The sequence below is a fragment of the Corvus cornix genome, chromosome 12 (assembly GCF_000738735.6).
Source record: "Corvus cornix cornix isolate S_Up_H32 chromosome 12, ASM73873v5, whole genome shotgun sequence".
NCBI lineage: Eukaryota > Metazoa > Chordata > Aves > Passeriformes > Corvidae > Corvus > Corvus cornix.
The window spans coordinates 356,405-384,014 of NC_046342.1; the positions used below are offsets into that span (position 1 = coordinate 356,405).

General features: G+C 44.9%; 1 protein-coding gene across 13 annotated transcripts in view; it reads left to right on the forward strand.

The window, feature by feature from the left end:
* WNK2 (WNK lysine deficient protein kinase 2) overlaps nucleotides 1–27,610 on the forward strand; it is a 102,952-nt gene that overhangs the window by 20,560 nt on the left and 54,782 nt on the right. For all 13 annotated transcript variants that reach the window (XM_039558764.1, XM_039558754.1, XM_039558759.1 and 10 more), the window contains exons 2-4: nucleotides 17,472–17,644; nucleotides 18,610–18,830; nucleotides 23,191–23,348. In XM_039558764.1, coding sequence (XP_039414698.1) covers nucleotides 17,472–17,644; nucleotides 18,610–18,830; nucleotides 23,191–23,348 — 552 coding nt within the window. The remainder of the gene's footprint in view (nucleotides 1–17,471; nucleotides 17,645–18,609; nucleotides 18,831–23,190; nucleotides 23,349–27,610) is intronic.

The following is a 27,610-nucleotide window of genomic DNA, read 5'->3' on the forward strand; positions in this document are numbered from 1 at the left end:
CTGGTCCTTCAGAATCCAGCATGTGATTATGACAGCACAGAGAGATCTCAGGTATGTGGCTGGTAGTGAGAGATGGTTTGTCCATTTGAAGAATAGTATCTGAAAAAAAACCACAAATACTTTCTTAAAGGAGGAGTTGAGTGAATGGCCACCATGTAAAGGCAAATAATTAATGGGCTCAAAATGAAACTAAGGACATGTAGGTTAGAGAGCAGGGAGACCTTTCTAACTAAGAGCAGTTAGGCATTGACAAATACTCCTTAGGCAGGCTCACTGGAGCTGTGTGCAGGTCTGTCAGGAATAGTTTAAAAATCATGGCTCCTATCTTGGAGCAAGGGAGCAGACTGGTGATATTTCCTGGTGACTTCCACTTGCTGCAATTCTCTTACTCTACCCTGTGGCATTGGTCACACACTCAGTGTCACAAGGTTTGCATTGACATTGATATGGCCAGTCCTGTGAGCACTGTTATTTCAACCCACACATGGATAACATAAGTTTGGTTTAGTTTGGTAAGGAGCCAACCTAAACTGAATAGCCAGCTCATCTTTAAACTGAGATATTGGCAAGTTCTGTTTACATTTATTTCATAAAGAGTGGGTTGAACTGGTTTGAGATCATGTAGGGCTTATGCTGCATAACTGCAAATAACAGCCAGTCAAAAAAACTGTCCCTGTTCTGCTCCGGAGGAATCAAGCACCTGAGAGCAGCAGGGACTTGTCTGGGTGCATGGACTGCCCTGACAGTTGTCTTCAAAAAGGAAGAACCTATCATGAAGGGCCACCAGAGTGAGTAAATGAAAGGAGAATCTTGCTTCTAAAGCAAGGCTGGACCTCAGCTCAGTTAGCCTGGCAAGCCAAGAGGTCTGTAATAACTCTCTAGAAAGGCCAAGGGAGGGAAAAGTCACTATAGGGAAGAGAGCTGTGAAGGCTAGAGGATGAAGTTGGCTCGAAGGACTGTATCTCAGCTGACTTCCAGCAAACTAAACAAGGAGCAGGAATAAAGGTTTAGCACAGCAAGAATTCTTAATGTTTTAATATGAAGATTGCTAAGTTTATGAACAAGATTGATTATCTGGCATGTCCTGCACTTGACCTTGGTTGTTCTCATGTAGGAGGCTTCCACAAGAAGAATCTCTTTCTTCTAAGACCTTGAGCTACTACTTGTCTCTCTTGTCAAATGTCAGGAGCATATTGTCACGATTTTTAGGTTTCATCCAACACCTTGTACTAGTGCAAGATGGAAACTTCAGAAAGAGAAAGATTAAAACCCCCCCACTTTAATTTGTAAATATCTTTTTTAAGTACTCATATTGCTCCTGAATTGCGAGGTTTTGCCTTTTTTTTTTTTTAAGATCTGTAGTATCTTGAAGTCATGCCAAGTTTGCAACTGCATGAACCCTTGAGTTTTGAACGTACCTGTAAAAATAAAGATTTCTGTTTTCCAGATAGTGCTTCCTATTTAAAAAGAAACAGCAGAAAAGGCTCTTTTTCTGCTCATGAGCCTTGGTGCCTCTTGGGTTGTTCATTTACACTCTTGTTTATAGGTTTGATTTTTGTTGGAGTCGTTGGTGACAGCTGGAGGCTCAGAATCAGAAAACTCACGCAAGTGTCTGATGCCGGTGGAGCCTTGAACCTGAAAGCAGAGATAAACTGGTGTGACCTGATAGTGGTTTATCCAGCATGGAAGATCTGGGCAGTTTTTAAGCAGAATATTGCTCTGCACAGGTAGAGGGTGTGACTTGTCCGGTGTGCAGAGATGGTCACGGTGCCTCGTCAGCTGAGGCACTGAAGCCTCGGGACAACGGGGGGCAGCATCAGTGCTTGGCCCTGGCTCTTGGGGTCTTGCCATTCCTCTGGGATTTGCCTTCCAGCCCAAAGTGATGGTGTCATCTGTGAACTAATTTTGTCATCCTTACTTGTTCAAGCTTCATTGTTATAGCTGTGGAAGTGATGTTAGGGTGTTCCTAGATGCTGATGTTTCCTCCTGTCTTTCTGATCTTTTTTAAATGGCCTAGTAGTGGTGATTCTTTTTTCCTTTTTTTTCTTTTCTTTTTTTTTTTTTTAGTGACAGGGTTGAAAAAGGTTTTCAGCCAGTGTTTCTATGACTTAATTTGCCAGGGTAACTGCACATCATACAGAATCCTGCAGAATGAAGGAGCCTTATCTTGATACCTTCTAGAAATGCTGTGTCTGGGAGCATCTGCCAAGGTCACTCTTGGTAAGAACACAATCTTCCCAAGGAGGCCGTATCGAATGTCTTGCTACTTTCTGCTCAGCGTAATCTGAAAGTGTTGAGCTAGTGTGGATACTGTCAGAACATACGTGGTGGGGTTTGGTCATAGCAGAGGAAAAATGCAACACTTAAAATCTCAAAAGCAGTGAAGCATTAATGTGTCATTTTTGGCTGTGGCTGAAACACTGCGGTTAATGCTTGTTTTTCCGCAAAACCTCATCTCTTGAGAGCAGGTCTGTTCCTGGCTCAGTGCGTATTTAGTGAAGCAACCAAGTAAATAGACTAGAAGAAATCGTTGGTTATTAACTTAAGGCTGGTAAAGAGAGACAGTAGTAATAACAAAAGAGGAACTAATCTGATTTGTTGTAGTGGTAAATCAGCTCTAAATTGGTTACTGTAGTATCATTATGTTGAAGGGGTCTTTTTGTGAAATAATAACACTTTATTGGAAAGATTATTCAATTATTACAGTTTTTACTAGGCATTATTTTAACACACAGTATGGTTTCTGTAAGGACACAGAATGAGTGTGTGTTTGCCCTCCTCCCATCCTGACTTTCTGTTACAGTAATATAATTGCTTTTCTTTCTTTTTGATATAGCCTGAAATGAAATGGAAATGGTGTTGCTGTTGTGGCCAAGGTTTACAGTTGTGAACCATCTCATCAATCACACCTGCTTTCCTTCCAAATGTTTCCTTTGGCAAGAACATCTGTTGAGGGAGAATACCATCATTCCCTAGGGCACCATTTTCCATATGCTCCCATTTCAGGATAAAATTAAACCAGTGGACCTTGACAGTGTTTTCTTAACCAGAAATGGGTCCTTGTGCTTCTGTTAGCAGAACACAGACAGTATTATTTAATAATGGCATGAATCACTTCCACTGGTGGTCTTCTGGAGAGCAGTGCTGGCTGGCTGTGTGTGGAATCGCTCTTCGGCACACGAAGCAGATGGTGTTTAGTCACAGAAGTGTCGTGTGTCCAATCTGGTGCTGCGTGGCTCACTGACAGGGTAGTGATTTGTAGAATGAAGAGCTTGGAGGTATGGTTACCACCAGGAGAAAGAAAACAGGGCTCCTGTAGACTTCCTGCAAGGCTAGTAGAGCTGTCAAATGCCCAAATTTCCATGGGCATTTCCTTTCGGTGAGTCTGTACATATTGTCCAGGAAATTGAGGGCTCCCTGCGTGATTGGCAGGGATCTGAGGCGAGTGGGCAGGCTGTGCTCAGCCCAGCTCTCGAGTGTGGGTGTGTTAGTTTACTGTACATGCACAGCAAGTCCAGCCTGTTCTGGGCGATGACGCTCGCAGGGTGGGCTCAGGCTGACATCTCTGCCTGTGTGGGATAGACCTATATGGAAGCCATGTGGAAAGGCACAGCCCAAGTGGGTTCAGGCTGCTGGTCATTCCTCACTGCATCTCTCTCCTGCAAAACCGTGACCCGGCAAAATTAGCATCTGTGAAACCCCTAGTGATCCTGGTGTGGATGTGAAGTGAACACTAAGGCAGTGCACAGGATCTGTAATAAGGCTTTTGTTTGGAAAGGAGTGTGAAGGCCCAGAAATCCCTGGCAGCTTTCAGGGAGTGAAGCCCATTGAGAGAGTGTGCACACGAGGATAAACAGCTGCCACATTGCACTGTGATTTTTTTCTTTTTTTTTCTTTTTTTTAAAAACAAACAAATCCCCCTTTCATTTAAACTGTGCTTTCTGAACTTTTTCAGTACCTCCCCCACAACTACATATCAGCATGAGCTGTGAAGAAAAGCACAAACTGCTATTCCTGACTTCAGCTGGACTTCAAGGTGGACTGAAACCTGTGTGTGCTTCGCACTTGGGTACAGTCCATGGCAAGTGAGGGTGTGGCCTTGGGTTTTAATGTGTCAGTGAGTTTTAAAGACAGCCCTGCCCTCTTATGTAAGCTTTTAAGGCATTCTCATGCCTTATTTGTGCTATTTATCATGGTGTCTTACCTGCATTTCCTCTGCAATATACAAAAAGGGAGAGTGTGGAAGGCATTGAGCAAACTATTGGGTGAGAATTGATGACAAGACACTTCTGATGATGAGTTGAATTTGACTCTAAAATTAAATTAATTCATCCTTTCTCTCTGCTGTATCTTGTATTAATACAGGTCTTGCTGAAATTTCTATAGGAAATGTGTAAAGAAATAAACTATAAAAGAATTAATACAAAATAAAGTGGGATTTTAAATATGTAATTTAAAGGGCTGAAAATATGGAAGGCTGTGAATGCCCATGCAGTGATGCTAGACAGTGTCCCTCCAGAGATTCTGAACAAAAGCATTTAATGCAAAACACACACTTCACCAGTGGGAGTTTACCTAAGTGAGAGGGATCCTGTGTGAGACAGCACTGAAAGCATTACTGAAATCCAGAAAGATTTCGTCTGCTGGCTTCCCCTGATCAGCTAGGAGGGTCACCTCATTATAAAAGGAAATGAGGTGTGACAATCCTCAGCCTAGCCCTCGTGTTTTGCACCTGTGGCTGCTGAGGACCTGCCCTGCCACAGGAGCGTGGGCACCACGGGCTGGACGTGGGGGCAGCTGGGGCTGGGTGGGGGGAGCAAAGCTGAGTTCAGCTTACAGAAACAGTGACTATTGAGAGTGAGGGAAATAGAATCATTTGAGGGTATCTCTTTTGCTTTTAATTTCAGTAACTGTCTTGACCACTTCCCTGCAAGGTTCTATCCTGCGTTTTTTTCCCAGGGTGATGCGGTTACGAGTGGAACGTGGTTAATGCACTGCTTGCTTTTGTTTCAGCCCACGCTGCAGACGTCTGCGCCTTTGTTTTCCTGTACAAGTACCGTTTTCCCCAAGACTGCACAATAACTTGTTGACTGATGAAGGCCTTTCATGTACTCACCTGTCACTTATCCTGGGGACTGTGGGAAGCACAGTCCCAGGATTTTCATTCTGTACAGTGCGCGTCCATTACTGCTGGTGATTAAAAAAGTCCTACTCCAACTGCTGGTTCTCTTTCACTGGTAATTAGGCTGTTGTTTCACAGTAGGAAAAAGCTTTTATTCTGTGCAATCACAGGGACCTCAGAGAGACCAGCCTTTGCAATCTTAAATGGGCATAATTATTGGTCTTTATTAATAGAAAAGCCTCTAAGGAGAGATGAAGTATGTGAATTTTGTACAGTTAAAAAAATAATTACAAAGCCTTTTAAAGTCACATGAAAGCTAGGCAGAGTTCCCAGGTTATTTTTCCAAACTGCTAGTCATGTTTTTCGTGATGCTATTTTTGTGATGTATTTTAAAAGTTTTACTGAGCAAAGAGATCCATCATCAGAGAAACACTACCAGTAGTGTTATTTATGGATTGAATATGGAACCATTTTAAGGTGCACTGAACCAATGGTTTTTCAATCCTACATTTTGCTGGCAATGCAATTTTCTTAAAAAAACCAAAGAACCAAATACAAGCAATCAAATGAAGTGCTGTTCATTCCAATTAATATGATATGTATTTGCACTACTGTTTTTTTTCTTCAGCTGTTTAATTTTAAGAGATTTTAGTCCTTTTATTTACTGAAATTGATAGAGAAGGGCAAATCCTTCTGTTGGGCTGTTTCTCTGGGGGTGGGTTCTTCAGTTCCACAGTGCCTTGTTGGTGTGCCTGAAGTCAAACACCAGCCAGATGGGAAGGATTTTTTATTTGCTTTGCATAGGTACACACCAAGGCAGCCAAGAGCAACGTCATCTTTATAGATCCCCTCTTAAGGGAGTTGGTAAAGTCAGTTTTTGCATTTTCTTCCTCTCAGCTGAGTGTTTTGTGGGAGAGAGAGAGAGAACAGAGAGTGGAAGGTTTCTGTATGCTTTTCTAACTAGTATTGGGTTTTATGAGTGTAGGAAACAATATGTGATTAAACATACAACAAACCTTTTTTGGTAAATAGTCTCTGTAAATATTATCTTCTTGCACTACTCCATGAAATCTGAGTGTGAAGCTCAAGCTACCAGGCAGTTCTTTTCCATAACCTTTCCATAACCTAGTTTTCCCATTTGGAAGTCTTTTGAGTATTCTTAAGCCATCTGAATCTTGGGCTGTATCACCAGCAGGTCGAGGGAGAAGTTTCTCTGGTCTACTCTGGTGGGACCTGGAGCACTGCACCCAGCTCTGGGGCCTCCACATGAGAACCATGTGGAGCTTTGGGAGCCAGTCCAGAGGAGGCCACAGGACTGCTCCCGGGGCTGGAGCCCCTCTGCTCTGGAGCCAGGCTGGGAGAGCTGGGGGTGTTCCTCTGGAGAGGAGAAGGCTCCAGGGAGATCTCAGAGCCCCTTGCAGGGCCTAAAGGAGAGCTGGAGAGGGACTTGGGACAAGGGCTGGAGGGACAGGACACAGGGAATGGCTTCCCACTACCAAAGGGCGGGGATAGATGGGATATTGGGGAGGAATTGTCTTCTGTGAGGCCCTGGCACAGGGTGCCCAGAGCAGCTGTGGCTGCCCCTGGATCCCTGGCAGTGTCCCAAGGCCAGGCTGGACATTGGGGCTTGGAGCAGCCTGGGATAGTGGAAGGTGTCCTGCTCATGGTGGGGGAACAAGATGATCTTTAAGGTCCCTTCCAACCCAAACTATTCTGTGATTCTGTTCTTGAAATCTTTCAGAAAATTATTTGTAGTGTTTCCTGATTTTTGGGGCTTTCTGTAGCATCTCTGTCTGATGTTGTTTGTTAAATACAGTCCATGTAATAATTCTTGCATGACATTATAAAATCCATACTGCTGTCGGCCACAGATTTTAAATTACCAAACAGCTGTGACTGAGGAGTTTGAACACACCAACTCATAAGGAATGTGTCTGTGCCCACCAGTTGGGAATCTGAGAGTACAAGACGAGGGTTGTTTTGGTTGGGGTTCTTTTGCTTATCCAGTTTTCAAATTCTTGTCATGATGGGCTGCAGGGACTCCTATCACTGAGCATCACTCATGTTTGTTTGGATTTGGGGCTGCTGACTTTATGTTTTCATAGGTCCTGTCTAGCCAAGGTTTGAACTTTCTTGTTTGCATTTGTTAATGGCCATTTGAATCAGTATTTTGGGCCTGTAGCCAAGGTCATGTGTCTGGTAACATAACTGGGGCTGTAACAGAATGGTTTCACGGACTTCCAAGTCACAAAGTACCACTGTGGCCATCTGATCGAGTCTCCTCTATGTGCCTTGCTTTGTAAGAGTTTCTTCAATGGATCTGGTAATCCCTGGCACTCTCAGATAAACTGTGCAGCCCGAACTCCTTAGGCATGGACAGCATGGGCCATGCTTCACTGGCTCTCACAGCCCATCCTTAAAGGCTTGGTCCATGCTAAGGGGCACAATGCTCTCTGCACTGGGAGGTGCCCTCCTCAGCAGGAGGGGACCTCAGGCTCTGCTGGTCTCCCCAGCTCTGTTGGGATCAGGCCACGGCCAGGCATGGTCCAGCCCCAGCATCGTTGGGCTGCTCACACGCAGTTTACACAAGAAGCTCAGTCCCTGTTTGTGACCTGTCACTTTTATGCTACAACACTCTCCTAATTCTTTCTAAAGTGTAGCATTTGTTACTAATGATGGGCTTTTTTTCACAATTCTTTGTAAAAATGCAAATCACTTTGTTAGCATAAAACCTGAGCCCTGCAAAACCTCATGAAAATCCTCAAGGATGTGTATTTTTATTGCTTACCCAATTTTTAATTAATTTATGTAAGCAGATATTTTCTGTTTCATTACAATTCTTAATGTGAAGCAAATGCATTGCAGAAATATGAGTTTATTATGTCAATGTTATTATCTTTATCAGCCCAAACATATAATCTCCTTGGAAAATGGCCCAGATCTGTTTCTCACATACCCATGTTGATGTTACTCTTTCATGCCTTGCTGTCCGAGGGATGGGGACTTCAATTTTTAACTCTTAGTGTGTTTTAGTTAACGAGCTCCCATTACTCTTTTGAGCAGGGCTACAGAATGTCAAGCTTTGCAGGAGGGAAAAGGAAGAAAAAGGAACTATTTTGTTACAATGTGATGCTTTCAGCTTAATTCCTACCTATTATGGGAGACTGCGATGAATGTATCCTGTCCGGGAGTGCAGCATTTGCCTTGGGGTGTTTCCTAACAGGTTGTCAAGTGGTGTTAGGAATGCACCAGAAGTGACAGCTCCTTTCAGCACTTAGAAAGGTTCCCAGGAAGGCATTTCCAAACTCCAGACACATGGCTCTGTTAAATGTTTAGGAGCTGGGATACCCCAATCTGAAGAGTGGCTTTGTGACAGTGAAAAGTCCCTCTCCTCACTTTCCCAGAGCTTTGCAAGCATTGCTGCAAGGAATGCTTGTCCAGTCTCTTGAGTTGTTATAGCAGAAAGAATGGGCTACTGGCTTTTTCCTTCATCTCCACGCTATATTCTTCCCACACATCTTTTCTTTTGAATTTTACCTCCAGCAGCAGCAGTGAGCAGTTGGTCCTTTCTTGGGTGCTGCATGCTGTGGAGCAGGGCTGGAACCAGAGCAGAGTGTTCCTGGAGCAGCTTCAGGGCCTCTGAGGCTCAAGACTTTCCGGGTGTTTATAGGAATCACAAGATGGTTTGGGTTAGAAGGGACCTTAAAGCTCATCCTGTTCCACCCCTTGCCATAGGCAGGGAGATCTTCCATTAGACCAGGTCACTCCAAGACCTGTCCTGCCTGGTCTTGGACATTTCCCGGGGAGTTGGATATTTGCAATTATCTGGCCCTCTGCAAAGATGTCTTTTTAAAAGCAGAAAGAGCAAATTATGTTAAAAGAATATTTTCCAGTATTTTCCCCCCAAAGGTCCCTAGCTAAAACTAGAAGTAGGTTGGGATGAGAAGAGCTCTTGATACTGCTGGTTAGGGTGCTGCTCTTCCATAGATCTCCAGGGTGCACCGAGGAACTCCTCATCCTTTTTCTGTGTGCGTTAGAAATGCAAACCGTGGGCACAGAAGCATTAAATGACTTGGTGTAGGAGGCTCAGCAGGCCACAGTGTGAGGGAAGAGCTGAGAAAGTTTCTCTCCAGGATCCATTAAGCCACTCTTAGAGTTTAATTTAAGATCTGTGCAAGGACACATCACTTTTCTGTTTTCTAGCTATTTTACATTCCTATCCCTCAGTGTAATTAAGTCCAGCATGACTGTATAAAGGCACATATGAACTTGGTCAGTCTTACATGTTTTGTGGAAACAAGGGTGTGAAAAGTTCTGAGATGTTGAACTGAAGGCTGTGTGGGCAAGTTTTCCATGCTTGCCTGGCACCAGGACAACTCTTCACTGGGAGCAAGATAAAATATGTCCAGCTCAGTAAGGCTGCAGTCATTGGGGTGATAAAAGACATGGATGGTACAAGATGTTCTCCTGCACAGGGAGCTGGAGGTATCTGCTGCAGCTCTGCCCAGCGAGGCTGATAATGGTGATGATAATGGTGACGATGAGAGACCTCATTGTGGTCTGCACCTTCCTCCGGAGGAGCAGGAAAGGGGGCAGGCACTGATCTCTTCCCTCTGCTGATCATTGATAGGACCTGAGTGAACCAGCATGGAGCTGGGCCAGGGAGGGTTAGGGTGGATATCAAGAAAGGTTCTTCCCCCAGAGGGTGCTGGGCACTGCCCAGGCTCCCCAGGGAATGGGCACGGCCCCGAGGCTGCCAGAGCTCCAGGAGCGTTTGGACAGCGCTGCCAGGGATGCCCAGGCTGGGGTTGCTGGGGGGTCTGTGCAGGGCAGGGGTTGGATTCAGTGATCCTTAGGGGTTCTTCCCAATGCAGGGGATTCTATGGTTCTGTGACCAAGAGGATCTCTATGCTCAGTGCTCTCCTGGGCTCAGCACAGAAGCAAGTGAGAAATGGCTTTTGAGCGCTGCTTTTATGTGACACATGGTGATTTTGTGAGACGAGTGATCACATTAGAGGTACATTCACTGTGTGTAGGAGCAATGATTTGAGGAACTCTGAAAATCTCGCCTACAGTTTACTCCATATGTCTGGTTTGGTGGGGAATCTTGGGGTGTCTTGTGGATTTGTGGTGGTTTTCTTACTAATTTGAACTTCTTTGAGGTAGTTTCCTAAAATAAGTGTAATTTAGATTAATTAGTCTATAATTGAAGACTGTGACGACCCACCTTTAAGGGGATGCCATTACAAAGTCTGAAGGGGCTGTTCCATGGGTATCTTCTAGGACTGGTAAGGCTGCCTAACTTTGGGTTCACTGACAAATGCAACACAGTCCAAGGGCTTTATTTGAGAGGCAGAAAACACATCTTCTACTCTTCATCCCGCCACAGAGGGTAGGGGGAAACAGGGGAGTGAGAGAAAGCAGCTTGGAGAGTCCCTGTGGAGGAACCAAACCGGGAAGTACCATTCCTAAACCACAATCTCAGACCAACTGAGCATCCTGTTCCCTGCTTAGGGTTGCTGGTGAATTATGATTAATTCACTGGTAAGAATATTTAAGGGTGTTTCACAGGCTGAAGTATGCAATTTCTAGGTTATAACAAGATGGGAAATGGTAGCAATAATAGGATGAAAATGCTGTTTGCTTGTTAGAAAGGCAGGATCGAATGCTACCTCAAGATTAAATTTGCCAGAGCAAAGCTAAATCAAACTCTGCTTGTTCTGCTAATTCTTTGTACTGTGTTAATTTTGGTTGGTGAAGCTCATTGGCCAAGGGAGAATTAATGTTTGAACACTGTTTGATAACAGAGCATGGTTTGGGTGCCTCCTGGCAGGCTGCAGAGGGTGGTAGGAGCTTCTCTGGCAGGGTCTCTGGTGGGCAAGGGGTGGCATTCTCTTCTTTAGGAAAAATACTGTATCTGTGTAGCAAACACACAGAAAAGAGAGTCACAGAATCCTTGAATGGTTTGAGTTGGAAGGGACCTCAGAGATTATCTTCCAACCCCCATGACCTTCCACCAGACCAGAAAATTTAAGGGGATTTCATGCCTATAAAATAAGTTAATTTGAAAACTGCCCTAGAGTAAGGAGGTAAGATGGAAGAAGCACAAAGGGGATAGCTCCTCTCAGCGTGCAAGTCCCTGCTGCTGGACTGGTGCTGGGACAGGTTTTGATGGTCACAGCATACTGGGAAGCACAGCCCTTCAAAGGCAATGGAATCTCTCTGGCTCTTGTCCCCCCTTTCCACCTCTCTGAAGGTGATTTTTTTAGGCAGCAGCACTGAAATGTCTCCCTCCACTCCTGCTGTGGGCCAGTCCAGGATTGAGCCTCCAAGGGATGGCTGGAGCATCCCTCCTGTGCTGACAAGTCCAGCACTGGAATGAGGGTAATTTTCCTGCCCAGTTACTGCGTTTATGGGTTACAGGAAGTAGGTGAAGCAAAACCTTGTTTTTTAAAACACAATTAATTGCTGCTTAAACTTCAGTGAATGTTGGGCTCAGAAGGGATTCCAGAAAATACTGAAACACCAGGTTCTCATGACATGCCTGGAGTGGTTTTTTTGTGGTGAGGGCTTTTTCCTTTCAAAGGGGATCTGGTGTCACAGTTTGTCCAGATTTTTTCACACACTGATTTCTGAGTTTCCTTTGAAAAAGGTGTTTTGTGAGGCAAGTCAGAACTGTTTTGGTATTTCATATGCAATCACAAGCTTAAGTGAAGCCTGTGAAGCACTGGTAATTAAGGAAGTTAAGGAGGTGCTACCTGAAATTAATTCAATTGCTCATGACAAAGAACTTCTTTTGTTTAAGCATTGGTTGTCATGGTGTGGTTATGCTGGGACGTTTTCACCTGTAAAACACACTCTGCCCATGTTGTTGGGAGGTTTTCATCTATAAAAAGCATGCTCTGTCTGTGGTGTTGGGTTTCTTGGGTGTTTTTGTGGTGCTTGAGTTGGGATTGGAGATTTGGGATATTGACTCCCATTCTTCCTGCCCTTGCAGGATGAGCTGCTGAAGTTCAGTAGAAGGTGTGAATCCCAGCATTACTCTGCTGTAGGGCTTTGACATGTGCCTTAATCAATTTAGAAAACAGCAAGGTATGATTGCATCCAGCAAAAAAGCATGCTCAGCCTTTTCTACCTTGCCAAATTTAGCCATAAAGGTCTGAATTGAACTCCTAATTTTCCATAGATTTCTAGCAATGACTCAGGCAAATAAGTAAATCTTCCTCAGCCTGTTCCATAGCTCCTGTTCACTGAATTATGAGTATCCATGGGGACAAGGACTGCTTTTATGCCTTTGGAAAATGAGTTCCCCCTGGGAAATCTCCCTGCGCTTCACTAGCGCCGCTGACAAATAGCAGGTTGTAACTTCGCTGAGGGTGACTTAGTGAAGAGGAATGTTGGCTGGATTCTGATACGGAATGAAGCTGTAAAATTTTTTTTCTTGATTTGCAAGTTGTCTGATGGCATCTGCTGTTTGTTCACAGAGAGGGGATTTTATCCTTTAGGATTGCTCCAAGTGATAAGTGCTTATAACTGAGTGTACAGGGTGTGGGAATGAAAGGTCCTGGATGCTATAAAACATGTATTGCATAGGCAGGATAACACTAAAGACACAGAGCTGGTGCATGGGAGCAGAACTGTGCTCCTGTCTGTAAATCCATGGACAGGCAGCTCCACAGCTGGCAGTGGGTCCCGTGACTGATTTCGTACTCGAGGCCATCTCTGATTAGAAGTGTAGCTGTGGTACATGAGCAAAAGTACGTACTTGGAATGTAGATGTGAAAATGTAACAATCTGAACAGATGTTCGTTCTGCTGATGTAGGTATTTGATTTCTGTCTCTGGGTCAGAAGTGCCTCTGGTTTTTCTTTCTTCATCACTGATGTGGGTCAGGGATGTTAGAGCTTCTGTGTGACGGAGGTGAGCCCTGGCCTCATTTGCTGACCTAATGCTCCTACTTGCCCTACAGACAGGCCTTCATCTGTTCAAAATGAGATAAAATGAAATAACCATCAGTAAATGCAGCTATTTAAGAATTTTAAAACAAAACAAAACTCTCAAGAAAACAGTATTTGTTGGCTAGCTAGACACAGAAGCCCTTAGGCCAGGAAGTAGGTAAGATATCCAAGTGTTTAAAGTAGTTTAAATTTTTTTAACATTAGTGAAAATTCAAGACTTTAAAAGGAGAATATTTTAAAAATTCTGAGAAACTACAAAGCAGCTTTTAGTTGGCAACAGCTGTGCTCCAGACCCTGCTCCTCCAGGGTTCTATGCATTGATTGTGAAAAATTTGTGTAGTCTTGTTTGAAAGAACCCCTTTCTTCATGGGGGGGGGAATGGAGTTGATTCCCAAATCTGTTTGCCCCTCACAAGGAATTAGGCAAGAAACTTGACCTCGTTTGTTAATCTTGGAAATCTTCTGAAGGCTCAGGTGAAAGCCAATCTCCTGCTTGTATAATTTTCAGATCCTTAGTCAGAGCCCATATGTTACAACCTGGAGGAAATGATGCTTGGGGATGACTAACTGAACATGTTCCTGCTGTTAATTTGGGTGCCATTCCAGAAATTTAATTTGTAAGTTTTCCCTTTCCTTTTGTTAACACATTTACTTAACTAATTCCTGTCTTTGCTGGTGTTCCCCACTAAGGAACTTAATGAAGGGATAAATTTTATATTAGCAGAGAGAGGCATTTTTTTTTTGTCCTGCCTGTGATGAGTAGGGAGAAGCAGAGAACATACATGTGTTGGATTAGCAGAACTTTGATTATAGATACAAATAAGTGAATATCCTATCTTCCTGTGGCAAACATCATGTTAATCCAGTTTGAATGGTTGTGGGATTTACAGAGATTGAGGCTGTAAAGTGCTATTCAGAAATTCATGGAATCACAGAATGGTTTGGGTTGGAAGAGACCTTAAATCCCATCTTGTCCACCCCTTGCTATGGGCAGGAACACCTTGCACTGTCCCACGCTGCTCCAAGCCCTGTCCAGCCTGGCCTTGGGCACTGCCAGGGATCCAGGGGCAGCCACAGCTGCTCTGGGCACCCTGTGCCAGCACCTCCCCACTCTCACAGAACAAACATGTTACTGTGAGGTTGGTGAGGCCCTGGCACAGGTTGCCCAGCTGTGGCTGCATCTTATCTTACCTTGGTGCTGAGTAGTGGACTTGAGCAGCTTTCAGTTCTTTGAAATGGAATTACAATGTCACCTCTGGAGCCTGGACTCTGTGTCCCAGCAAGGAGGGAAAAAGCCAAGAGATGTGAATGTCTTAAAATGAGGGACAGTGTGTCAGTACCTGCAAACTGATACTGGTATCACCTGAATCACACTGAGAAGAATGTTTTCCTCCAGCTCATGTCTGGAGGAAGGCCAGGGTAGCAGTAGTGCCCTGAATGCAGTGTAGCAGACAGAGCACTGAACTGGTTTGTCACTCCCTGTGATGCCACTGTTAGATGTGGGAAACCAAGGAGGACCAGGGCTGTTGTGTATAACTTGGCATCCCCAAGATTCCTGTCCAGCAGCTGAAAACATCTGCTGCATCAGAGAGCACGGAGATTGTGACTCCTTGGATGAATCTGGAAACTCAATTTATTCGTCCAAATTTTGATAAATTTGAGTTATGCAAAGGATGCCTTAAATCCGGTTGAGTGGATTTAAGCCAGGATGTATGGGGCTTGAAGCAACCTGGTCTAGTGGAAGGTATCCCTGCCTGTGGCAGGGAGTTGGAATCAGATGATCTTTAGGGTCCCTTCCAACCCAAACTGTTCAATGAGTCTATTTTTACCTTTCTTTGTCATGACCTTTCCAAACAATCCTGTTCTCTATCTTAAAATGTAATGCCTGGAGGTTGTTTCAGGCTTACACCCTTAGCTTCGGGATGAGGACATTTTACCTTGTGTGGATTATATGATGGGGAATAAATGTCTGTGACCCCAGTGAAGGTTTCTTGGGTTTGGATTAAACCCTGAGTGAGTCATGCAGTTAAACAGGTGTTTCTGCTGCTTCAGAGTAGAAAACACTTCAACCCTTAAGCCTTTTTAGAATCAGTTTATGTTTTCGCCAGCGACTCGTGTCAGGTTCAGCCTGGAGGAATTTAGAGGAGGCTGATTGAGCCCTAATGGCACCAGAGACCCCTCCTGTGGTGGAGGCTGCAGCCGCAGGCGTGGCAGCTCTGTCCTGGCCCTTGCCTTGCCTCTCCAGCTGGAAAACAATGCTCAGATATCAGTCTGAGGAAAAAAATCCGGATTTTAGTCCACTGTAATTACAAATAAAACACACATTTGTCTTCCAGAATCACTTTGTTGCAGTTGCCAAAATGACCCTTGCTCATAATATGGAGATTATACAGAATATATAGTCTATATAGTCTGCTGAAGGATAGTTTTAAAAGTTACCAATAAAGTAGCAGTGGAAAAGTTCTCACAGTGCTCAGAAACCTGGAAATGAGAGTCAAGGACTGTGGTAATCTTTTTTTTTTCTTTTTTTTACTTGGAAAGTTTTTGCAAATCTGCTGGATCTGTGTGGCCACCTTTCCTTTTCTCTGCCAGCTCCCACTCTGCTCTTCCTGCCTTACACAGGGACTTGCTCCCTCTCCCTAACAGCAGTGTGTCTGATTTATTCTACAGGTTTTAAATTAGATGGAAACTCAGCAGTAGGGAAGAAGTGATGGATTTGAGAGCAATTCTGTGGCTCTTCTTGCCTGACTCGTTAGACAGCCTGGTTTTTTTTCTTTAGGGAAAAGGCAGCTGGTGCAGAGCAGCAGGGGTGCTGCCTGGCTCGGCTGTGGGCATTCTGTGTGCCGCTGTCCCTGTGGGGCATGGGGTGCTCCTGGCTGCCCTGGGACCCAGGCCTGGTCACCACAGGGCACCCTGCACTGCCCATCCCAAGGGCTGCTGCTGCTGCTTGGGCAGGGTTTGCTCTGATGCTGCTCCACGGATTGCAAAGGGAACGGAGAAACCCCTCAACAGCCCCAGTACCAGGGGAAAAACTCCCCCCAGGCACACACAGCACCGTGGCAGGGTTTTGTCATCCACCAAGAGCCTCATCACGGTTCCAAGCCTGTGTTTCCTCTGACGAAGTCTCTGTGTGAGGCTGACTTGTTTGTAGCTGTGGGAATTCTCGTTCCCATCTTGAGCTGTCTGGGGTTGTGGGTGAGGGCAGCTGTAGAAATGGCAGTGGCTGATCCTTTTGCATCTTGGCTACAAGTCAGCTGTGTTCCCACTTAATTCACTCCGTGTACATAGGAGTGCAGCTCCTGTAGATGTGCCTAAGTGACTTGAGAAAAGGAAGATGTCTGAGGTTAAAATATGAACTAAATAATCTTGGTGATTGGCGAGGGTTTGGTTCTCTGAGTAAGAGTACCTTCTAAAGATCCCAAAAGCTCCGTTTCTAGGGCAGGGGTGGGCAACGCTTTGGCCAAGGGGAGCAAACCAGGCAGGCACGATTGTGGGGACTGGGGTGGAACTCCCCTGCTGCTCTGTTTCGTCATCCTAAGAGGTCGGAGGGAGTGTCTGAGCTGCCTGTTGGAGGTCTCCATGTGCTGGTGAGGTCCAGGCAGCCCTGGAGCTTCTGTGGAGCCATGGGAGGGGCAGAGAGGCTCTGCACATGCTGGGCAGGGTCACGGCACAGCCCGGAGCTTATGGCAAATGCCCTGAAATTTCTCTAGGAAAACCAGAGTAGTAGAGCATGACATTTCACATTTCCAATTTAAAGAATTTCCATGCATATGCGGCCTGTGGAAGAAGCTGAAGGACAGCTGGAAACACTTCCTTTACCAAAAAGGAGAAAGTCTGTAAAATGAAGCAGAACAGCAAACACATAGAAAAATGGATGTGTTTGGGTATTTTTGGCAGGTGATATGGTCTTAATTTATCCTGAGGTAAACAGGATGGGCTGTGGAGCCCAGTGTGGTGAGCAGGGACCTCAGCTGGTGGTCTGTGCCAGAGCATCCCAGGAGCAGCTGTGGGCAGTGGGAGCTGTCCTGGCTGTGAGAACATTTGTACCTGGAAATGACATTCTGTGGTATTAATACCTTAGATAATGAGTCTCAGAACACCCAAACATGAAGAAATAGCTGAGGGTTGATCCATCATGCCACGGGTGTGTTCATGGTGCCTGAAATATTAGTGCTGTCACGAGCATGGCGTAGCACAGGCATCTCTTTGTCTTCTCAATGCTGGATTTAGGCCGAGTGCCCTAGTTCATGCATGCTGCTGCTCTCTTACATAAAAGATTTTATAATTGCTTTTGACACAAGCATAAAACAAATCTAAAATTCTGAATACCCTGGCAATGCAGAGCCTTTATTTTTGTCCATCACTAATAATAATGTCTCATTTTGGCTTATAGGACAGAAAACTCACAAAAGTAGAGAGGCAGAGATTTAAAGAGGAAGCAGAAATGTTGAAAGGTCTGCAGCACCCAAACATTGTGAGGTTTTATGACTTCTGGGAATCCTGTGCAAAAGGCAAAAGATGCATCGTGCTGGTTACCGAGCTGATGACCTCTGGAACGCTGAAGACGTAAGTACTGCGCTCCCGGCAAGGGGGCTAAGAATAGCAGCAGAAATTTATAGCAAAATCCTACTTTCATATGCTGAAAAAAGCCATCTCCAGATAAAAGCAAAAAATGGAGCTGTTCTCTGGTGTCTGTCATTTGTCCCTGCATTTGAACTGCAGTGATTTGACAGGCAGAATTTTGGCCTCCATCTCTCTCTGCCTGCTTCCCTGTTTCGGTTATGCAACTCGAAGCTGTTCTCTGGTGTTTCATCTTCCGCCTGTGACGTTCAGATTTGTCAGGGTGTGTTTAGTGCTTGGTTTTGTGCTTGTATTTGCATGTTTTGTTAGGGACTTCAAATGGAAGAGCACTTGAATGGTAGAATCTCTTAGAAGCTGAAGGTGCTCTAGGTTATCTCCTAAACAATATTAATTAATAGCTTCTGATACTGACAGTCCTGTTAAGGTTGATGTAAAGCAGTTGGCATGAATTCTGGAACAGATTTTCAGCCCCAATGGGAGAAGTACTCAGCCAGTGTGCTACTCAGCCAGTGCATTAGCAGGCCCTACATCTTCCCCAAATGTCCCCTCCCAACCAGCGCTTCAGGTAAATGGAAAGAAATGCAGGTGCATGGTAAAAAAGTCAAAGTCTTGTGGCTAAAATTGAACTTCAGTATTCTTCTGATTTGAATATATGAACATATTCTAAAACTGTTCTCTGCGTGCAGTGAATTGCTGAGCTATTAGACTTCAAAATATTTGGTTGTATTTGCACCAAAAATGCTTATTATCATCCTCCATAAAACTGAATGCTCTAATTCCTGCTTTGAAAAGAACTGTTTCTTTCAATTTTGGGATATTTCTGTGCTGCTCTTGTGGCATCTAATAAGGAGCTTTTATCCATAATGGAGTTTCAGCTGTTAAACCCCTCAAATCTCTAACAAAATGTTTTCACTTCCTTTATTCCCACTTTTATGTATGTTGTGCTCTAGGTATCTGAAGAGATTTAAAGTGATGAAACCTAAAGTCCTGCGGAGTTGGTGTCGGCAAATCCTGAAGGGTCTTCTTTTCTTGCACACAAGAACTCCACCAATAATTCACAGAGACTTGAAATGTGACAATATTTTTATTACTGGACCAACTGGATCTGTGAAAATAGGAGACTTGGGTCTGGCAACACTCAAGAGAGCTTCATTTGCCAAAAGTGTAATAGGTAATGCTCCTGTTCTCCTTGGCTTCCCTCGATCAGTATCGTGGCTGTCTGTTTAACATCTTCCTTTCCCATTTTGAATTAGTGGTTTTTAAGTTCCAGATTGGTAGTGGAGGTTAAAGTGGGTTTGGGACTGTTGCCTTTATACCACTGTAAAAATGGGAATCAGTAGGTAATGATATTGTAACTTCCTCTTCTCCTTCCTCCTGTATCACAATGATAAAAAAATCTTTTCTTGGCTCTTTAAATGGAACATTACTTGATATCCACAAATCCCTCCCTCTCCTTCACTAGGAGCAGCAAGGGTTCAGCAGCTTGTGTGTCCTTTGAGAACAGGCTCAGTGCCTGATTGGAGGGAGAATCGAAAGCACAGGGAAGAGGAAGGATACCCTGTGCCCTTCCTGACAAGGAAGCCTGGGAAAACCCTGGGATACATTCTGCCTCCAGTGGTGCTGGGGTGGGGCTGGCTGCTGATGCTGAAGGTTGAGACTGTGGTGCTGGTCTCCTCTCCGGGGACATTGTGGGGAGCTGGAACATCATATCCCAGTGCTGCGGCACAGGCTGCAGCACTGGTCCTGCTGCCACGCTGGCCTGGTGGGGTCTGCTGAAGCCAAGGCTGCAAGTTACTAAAAAAAATATCAGTAGGTACAAAATGTAAAGAATTTTTCACTTCAATTACTTTCAGCACCTTCTACAAGAAGGCAGGAGAGGGACATTTTGCAGGGTCCTGCAGTGATAGGACAGGGGGAGTGGCCTTAAACTGAAGGAGGACAGGTTTAGAGCAGATACGAGGAAGAAATTCTTCCCTGTGAGGGTGGGGAGGCCCTGGCACAGGGTGCCCAGAGCAGCTGTGGCTGCCCCTGGATCCCTGGCAGTGTCCAAGGCCAGGCTGGACACTGGGGCTTGGAGCAGCCTGGGACAGTGGAAGGTGTCCCTGCCATGGCGGGGGTGGCACTGGATGGGTTTTGAGGTCCCTTCCAACCCAAACTATTCTGTGATTCCATGATTCTCAGATATACCATATCCAATACCCATATGAGAAGTGTTAGAACTGAGGTTTACTTGAACTGGGAGAACATTTTCCAAGTGACTGTTGAAGACATTTTCCCTTGTAAAAATTACACGTAAGTGTTTTGAGTCCAAATGGAATGTTTTCCTGAATTCTCAAACAATTATCTTTTTCACCCAAGCTTCTGTAGCCAATCTCCTTTGTTCAGACCCATAGATGATGGTTCTGGGAAGCTGCTGCGAATTCCTGAGGAATGTGTCTGGAAGGGGAGGGGGAGTTACCATGCATGCAGGCATATTTCAGCTTACAGTATTAACGGAAATTAGATTCTAGGCAATAAAAGTTGGCAAACTGATAGTGGCAACCACTGGTCCCTGACTAGATATGAAAATAGTACCTGGTCTTTCAGGCAATACTTGCTTAAATAATTACTTTAAAATCTCAAATTTTCGGATAATTCTTGTTTAATTCTTTGCACGTACTTGCACAAAAGTATCATCCTTAATGCATAGGGAGCCCAGGATCAGTGAAGTCAAAACGACAGAAATTTCAGGTACATGCTTGGCTGCTGTGGGTCTGCTTAACCTCAATGATTTTAGTGACCTCATGTTTGTTTAAGTTTCTCTAGTTTTTAACTTCTGGTAATTGGTGGTCTTTTTCTCTGTTGAGGGTCAGTATTTCTTGAGATAATTTTTTTTGCAGGATAACAGTTGTTCATGGGACATAATGGAGTAGTATCAATAATAACAATACTGGGAATAATGTAAGTAATACCAATATTGGGAATAATTCCAGAAGTACCAATACTGGGAATAGTATCAGTAGTACCAATACAAGGAGTAATATCAGTAATACCAATATTGGTAAGAATATTAGTAATACTAATACAGGTTTTTGTAGAATCAGTTGTGAACAGAGCACCATCAAAATACACTCATGTCAGAAAGGAATTTGATACTGGAAGGGCTGTAGGATGCTGGCAAAGTGGCTGCATTCATTTTGGCAATAAAACTGAGCTTACAGTTTTCGTGAGTAGTACGGCTCCAAGGAGAGAATTAAGAAGGCTTGGAAACACTGCTGATGAGTAATTCTGCACCCTCTGCAGAGGTAGTGGCTTTAAAGGCATATTAGTAGCTGCAATTTTACGTTGGCTCAAAGGGATGAGGTCAGCATGGCTGAGCTCCAGGCCCGGCCTCGCTGCGTCCGAGCCGGCGCTGGCCTGACCTTGCAGTGTCTCTGCAGGAGCCCAGCCAGGGCAAACCCTCCTGCCAAGAGCAGCTGAGTGGATGCTGAACAGCTTCACGTGTAGGTGGTCTGTTATGTTGAACGATGCTTGTAGGTATTCCTTTCCACCTCGGCGAATGGGGGAAATGTCATTTTTGTCTTGTTTTGGAATGGTGCCAAATTTTCCATTTGTTTCTTAGACTATTGCTATCACTTTTTCAGATTTGTTTTAAATGCTCTGTAATTCATGAGATTCACTGCTGCTGCTGAATTGTGTTCCTTCTAAAGCAAGGCAGCAGCTCCAAAATCATTCCCTGTGGCAGCTGTTAACCCTTTCTGAGCAGCAGCCTCTGCCTTGGTGACAGCTGGGGGAGAGGGACTATGCTGAGCCTCCATGACACGGGTCTGGCTGATCTGCTAAGGCTGGACAAATGAGTGTCTTCGAGGTGGAAGGAACATAGACAAGGGAAGAGATCAATCCTAAATTTTGCAAAATTAATTTTACAGAAATGCTTGGTTCACAAGTCAGGCTGAGTCTACTTCAGAAGTGTGTACAAAAGCAGACTCTAATTTCGAGGGTTGTCCTTTTTGTTGCCATTAAGAAAGTTTAGGACAAGTCAGAGAATCCTAGAACCCTAGAATGGTTTGGATTAGAAGGGATCTTAGAGATTGTCTTGTCTGCCATGGCTGGGACACCTTCCACTAGACCACTTTGCTCCAAGCTCCGCCCAGCCTGGTCTGGGACTCTTCCAGGGATGGATCTTCCTCAGTTTCTTTAGGGAGTTGGGTGATGGCTTTTAACTGGAAAAGGGGAGATTTTGATTAGATATTAGGAAGAAACATGTTACTGTGAGGTTGGTGAGGCCCTGGCACAGGGTGCCCAGAGAAGCTGTGGCTTCCCCATCCCTGGAAGTGTCCAAGGCCAGGTTGGATGGGGCTGGGAGCACCCTGGGATAGTGGAAGGTGTCCCTGCCCGTGGCAGGGGGTGGATGAGATGATCTTTAAGGTATCTTCCAATCCAAACCATTCTGGAATTCTCTATGCCAGAACTATTTTTTCTGATTGTATGTTACTTTAATTACAGTTGTGCTTTTGCTGCTGATCAGAGATGTCATAACAAAGCACTGATGGGATCTGCCAGGGCTGGGAGCAGTTTGGGTGCTGAGGCTGGACAGGCAGAGTTTATCTGGGTCTTTCTCATGGTCCAAGACTTGCCACTCTGTTTTTGGCATCCCAGCAGCTTGCTGCTCCTGTCCCTTGACACACCACGGCATCGATCTCTCTTCCTTCATCCTTTCTACATGTAAAAAGGAAATAAACTAGTCATTACTCCTAAGCATGAATTACAGTATGAGATACAGTTCCTGGAATGAATTACCCAAGTGTTAATAGTTTTCTGTTTTGCTTGATAAGCCGCCCCTTTTCAGAGTAGTTTGCTGTGCAAATGTTGTAGTTGTTGGAAGTTGCTGCTTTTCCCCAGGCTGCAGCTCCCAGAGCTTCATTTCATATTTACCCAGTTCCATCAGATTCCTGACGCCCTAATCCCTATTGAGTAGGACCTTATTCTGTAAGTAGCCTCATTGATTTGTCCCACTAAACCAGTGACAGAATTAGGTTTGATGTTTTGTGCATGACTCTGTAGGTGATTTGTGATACTACTGGCTTTCAAAGTGCTGTCTGCTGGTGGTTACTCTGTATCTCTGGAGGAAACAAAAGAATTCAAATTTGCACTGATAAAAGCAAGAGTGACGGTTCTTGGTTCTTCTCCCCTTTTCACCTCCCCAGACCTGTATACATCCTTCTCTCCAGCCGGCCAGAAACCATTCCACCACTTCCACTGGCTGGAAATGAGCTATAGCTCATTTTCTTGTTCATTTTTGAAATTTTTCATTCTTTTTCTTCCCCCTCCCCCGCACCCTGCTTCCCCCCTTTGGATTATTACCAGCAAGCCATGAGCATGGAAGTGCGTGTGTTGGCCTTGGATTTCCTCCCTGGGGGATGCTTGAGCTCTTGTGAAATAATCTCGCATGCACCTATACACAGTTGTACTGGGCACACTTCCTACAGGTGAAAAAGCTTGTGGTTTAGATTCCTGTAAAAAATCAACATTATCTTTGTGCATCCCTGTAGGTACACCAGAATTCATGGCCCCAGAAATGTATGAGGAACACTACGATGAGTCTGTGGATGTCTACGCGTTTGGAATGTGCATGCTGGAAATGGCTACCTCAGAATACCCTTACTCAGAATGCCAGAATGCTGCTCAAATCTACCGGAAAGTAACCTGTGTGAGTACACGTCCTTAACTGGTATTGGATCTTGTCATTTGGAGGTTTAAAAGCATATTTTGATGAGGTGTCAGTACTGCTGAGTGTATACTGCGTTGCAGAAGTTGAGGTGTCTGAGCTCTGGGTTACACAAACCTGTTTCAGGCTTATGCATAAATTTAAAATTCTGCACTTGGGGTGTATTTGACTGGATGCAGCTACATGAAATATTTTCAGTAATCTTTGTCACTGATTTTATCTCCATCAGCCACAAATACAGCCCAGTGGGCTGCTGCTTGATAGTTTAACTCTTCTTAGAGCATTGCTTTCAACCCAGAGCCACTCAGAAATAATTTTAAAGCCCACAAAGGCCTCAGAAACTGCTCAGCAGTGCAGTTATCTTCATCCTGTGTCTGGAGCAGCTTCCTTGGCATTGCAGGGAGGTGAGTGTGTGCAGCCATGGATCTGCTGGCTGCTGACCATGCTCTGTACCATGGGCTTGCTGAAAACCATGCTGCAGCTTCTCAGAGACATGGAATGGGTTTGATGGCTCAGGGGAGTTCCTTGCCTTTATCCTTGTTATTCAAGGCTAGGTTGGACAGGGCTTGGAGCAACCTGGTCTAGTGGAAGGTGTCCATGTCCATTACAGGGAGGTTGCAATCAGATGATCTTTAAGGTGCCTTCCAACCCAAACTGTTCTGTGATTCTGTGATCCTAGAGCCACGTGGTTATTCCATGTTGTTACTCTGTGGTTCTTTATCACAGTGTTTATTACCTTTGGCACAAGGGATGTTGGCTCTGTTTTGGTATGTAGTCCTTCAGATATGGCCTGAATGCTACCAGTGTGGGCAGCTTAGGGGATACTTCCTTGGACTCTACAACTTCAGAGTGGCTACAAGAGGCTCTTCTGATTTTAGGCTCTGTGGCCTCATCTCGTGTGTGTGAGACCAGTGTGTGTGTGAGACCAGTGAGGTACCCAATATCACTGTGGGAGTGGCCGGCATGGTTGGCTGGTGTTACTGGGAATGTGTGTGTGCACCTGGAGCCACGGAGAACATCGAGCTCTTCATTGCTCCATGTACCCAGAGAAGCTCTGTGTACACCTCTTAGCCATCTGGAATATTGGTAGTTAGGACTTTGAAAGGCTCCTAAGCTTCATTTATCAAAGCAATATCCAAGATGGCAAAGAATAATGATTAATCAGGGGATTCCAATTAGATGTTATATTTCAATTTGCAGACTTAAGTAGCTATTTTTTTAAACACTGATGGCAGCCTGAGCCAACTTGTTTTCTATGGCAGTAACCTTTACATGGCTCAGGATTAGATGGTAAATTATTATAATTTGTATTTGTAAAACTGGCTTTATACTGGCAGCTTCGGAGAGTGGGAGATGATGTTTATCACATAGAACAAGCACTGGCAGAGAAGCTGTTGAAAGGTCGTTGCAAGGGGTATTTATTTTTGAAGCAGAACTTTCTGGCGGGGAAAGCTGGAGACAAAAACATCAGGTACCAGCACGGAGGGTGTGCAGTTTTTGTCTGAATTTGGGGTAGTAGCAGTGGGAGCAAAGGCACCAGGATTCCTTAGGTGGCAAAATTGGCATTGCGGTTTTTCCAAGGAAAGGGTTAACCAGCTCCCTGTGGAATGGAGAAAGCCCAGTCAAATGCCATGAGCTGTACTACTGTCAGGCAGGAAGGAGGAGCAGGGGGTGGACCTCTGGGGTGAGGGTGCAGGAGGAGCCTCATGTCCTGGGGAGATCCTCTGTCCCAGGAGGAACCTTCTGGTGGGCTCAACAGCTTCCCTAGAGGAGCTGCTTCTGCAGGAGAGCTGCCGACAGAAGGGACCCTGCTCCGACCTGCGTGAGTCGCCTGCGGGGTCTGAGGGACGCAGCAGCTGAGGAGGAGGTGTGGAAGTTCGGGGTGTGGGGTCCTGAGCCAGCACGATGCAGTGGGCTCTGCCCTAAGCTGGGCAGTGACTGCACACAGACAAAGTAACTCTAAAATCACTTGGATGAAGAGTTAGGGTTGGTGATGCAGCAGCTTGTGCGAGCCTTGGGGCTTAGAGACTGAAATACAGTCAGAAATGGATTGTAGACTAAACCCAAGAGGCTGAATTACTGTTTTCTTCCAGTATTAGATTAGGTTTGGGGCTCTCGCTAGAGCAGAAGGTGGCTCTGACCTTCTTGGGTGGAGGTTGCAGAGCCCCTGAATGCTGCAGCTCCTCAGTGAGACATTTATGTACTTTTTTATGAAGCTGGGGCTTTTTTGCACCAGAAATATAAATACTGTTTCTAGTGTTTTAAATTGAGGGTCAGCACATTGTAAAAATATGTTTGCTGTGTCTAGCTGCCTGATGCCTTTATTTAAAAAGGATAAAATAAAATACCTTTCTTTTCATGCCTTGGGCTCAGCATTGCAGTGGCAACCACCGGAGGTGTTGATAGCATCTGCAGGGTTGGAATTGCTGGCTAGAGTTTGCATCAAGGAGCAACAACCAACAAAATCTTTAGACTACCTACCTTCTGTTGGGTCTCACTGAGCTGGCATTCCCTCTGCTGCCCAGCACAGGCAGGGCATGATTTGGGTTTTGCCACTAAAATACCTTTTCCAGTAGTTTCTACTCTGTGTCCTAACACTCTACCAAGCCCGTGCCTGCTACTAGGGCATAAGATACACGTCAAGTCCTGGCTGTCCAAGTCACGCACACTGATGGTCCTTATCAGTGTAGAAAATATAAACACTACCTTTCTGAGACATTATTATTTCAGCATATGTCACATTCTGCATGTCTGTAGTGTAAGATTATTAAACTTTATCCATTTCAGTAACCTTTTATTCTGCCTGACCATATTCTCATGGATTAATTGCTGCTTTAATTTTTGAATTCCTGTTTTTCCACGTGTGCCTGTGTTTGCAGTTGTCCAGGATAAGGTGGTGGTCATGTTTGGAAATGTGCAGAGGGGCTCATTTTTCTGCCAGACAAGATGTACTTGTTCCAACTTGTCACCTCTCTCTGCCCTTTCAGCCTGAATGATGGAGTGTAAACAATAAAAAAATGGATATGTACTGTAAATAGAAAATACATCTTTCCCAAGCAGTGGGGCCAAGCCACATTTACCACAGTTCACTTTGAAGTGATTTCCTGGTCAGCATATTTGCAGTGCCCTTCGTTCTGATGCCATAATCTCATTTTTCATGCATAACTTGATGGTTTTTCTTACTCAGATTTTTTTTGTGTTTAATCATTCTGCCAAGTGATTTTCATGTAGACAATAGTGATGAAACATTGAAATCCGTGACCTTCCCAGGCGGCTCCAGCCCAGTGTTTTCTTAGGGATGCGCTGCAGAATGCGCAGCAGAGCAGCTGCATCTCCAGGGAGTTCCTGGCCATCTCCTTGGATTTAGTGGTAGAAACCTGTGCTTCAGAACAACCCACCTTGTTACAGTGTTCTGGTTTTCATTTAAAGCTTTCATATTGTTTGTTTTCATCCACTATTGAAGGTTTTCTCAGCATTTGCAGGCTGTATGCCATATTGCACACACTAAATAAATGCTGTGGCTGTGGCACAATGACAGCAGGCAAACAATGCTGTGAATGTCATTGCATGGACTTCTTGTGGCTTTTGGAGATCATCTTAGATCTGCAGGTAATCCTCTTAGCTTCGCATTAAGATGGAGCACCATTCTGGAGTGAAACAGAGATGAGTTTATAATTGCACACAGTGATGTCATGGAACAAAATCCTGGTAAAACTGAGAGCTTTACCTTTATTTCAGTGACTTCAGAGTGTGTGTGCCAGGGTGGTTTCAGCTGGAAACATGGCTCCAGCTTTTTTGGTAGAAGGTTTTTTCCTTTTTTAGGAATGACATGAGCCTACAGATTTACCTTCAAGTGGGAGGTGGGGTGGTAGCCCAGAGCAGGCTGTCCTGGGGTGGAAGGGCACCTTCTAGGGGCCAGGAAAGCCTCTAGAAAACTGACTGACGTGGGTCAGACGTGCCGTTGACTTGTGTGGCATTTGCTGTGTCCCTTCAAAGCATCACGTGCTGCTCTTCCAAAGTGTGCTCTGCTGATGGAAACTGGCAAGTGGCTGTTTTTAGACCCTGCAAAACAAGCAGCACATTTTTTCCCTCAGCATGAAGGCTACAACTTTCGTGTCTCTATGTGTCTGGCTGTAGACTCAGCTGCCTTGTACTGGAGGGCAATGGATCACAAATCTAGTTGCTTCAGAAGGAAGGGGATGGGAATAAGTGCTGGTGAGGGAGTCAGAATAAATCATCCTGTT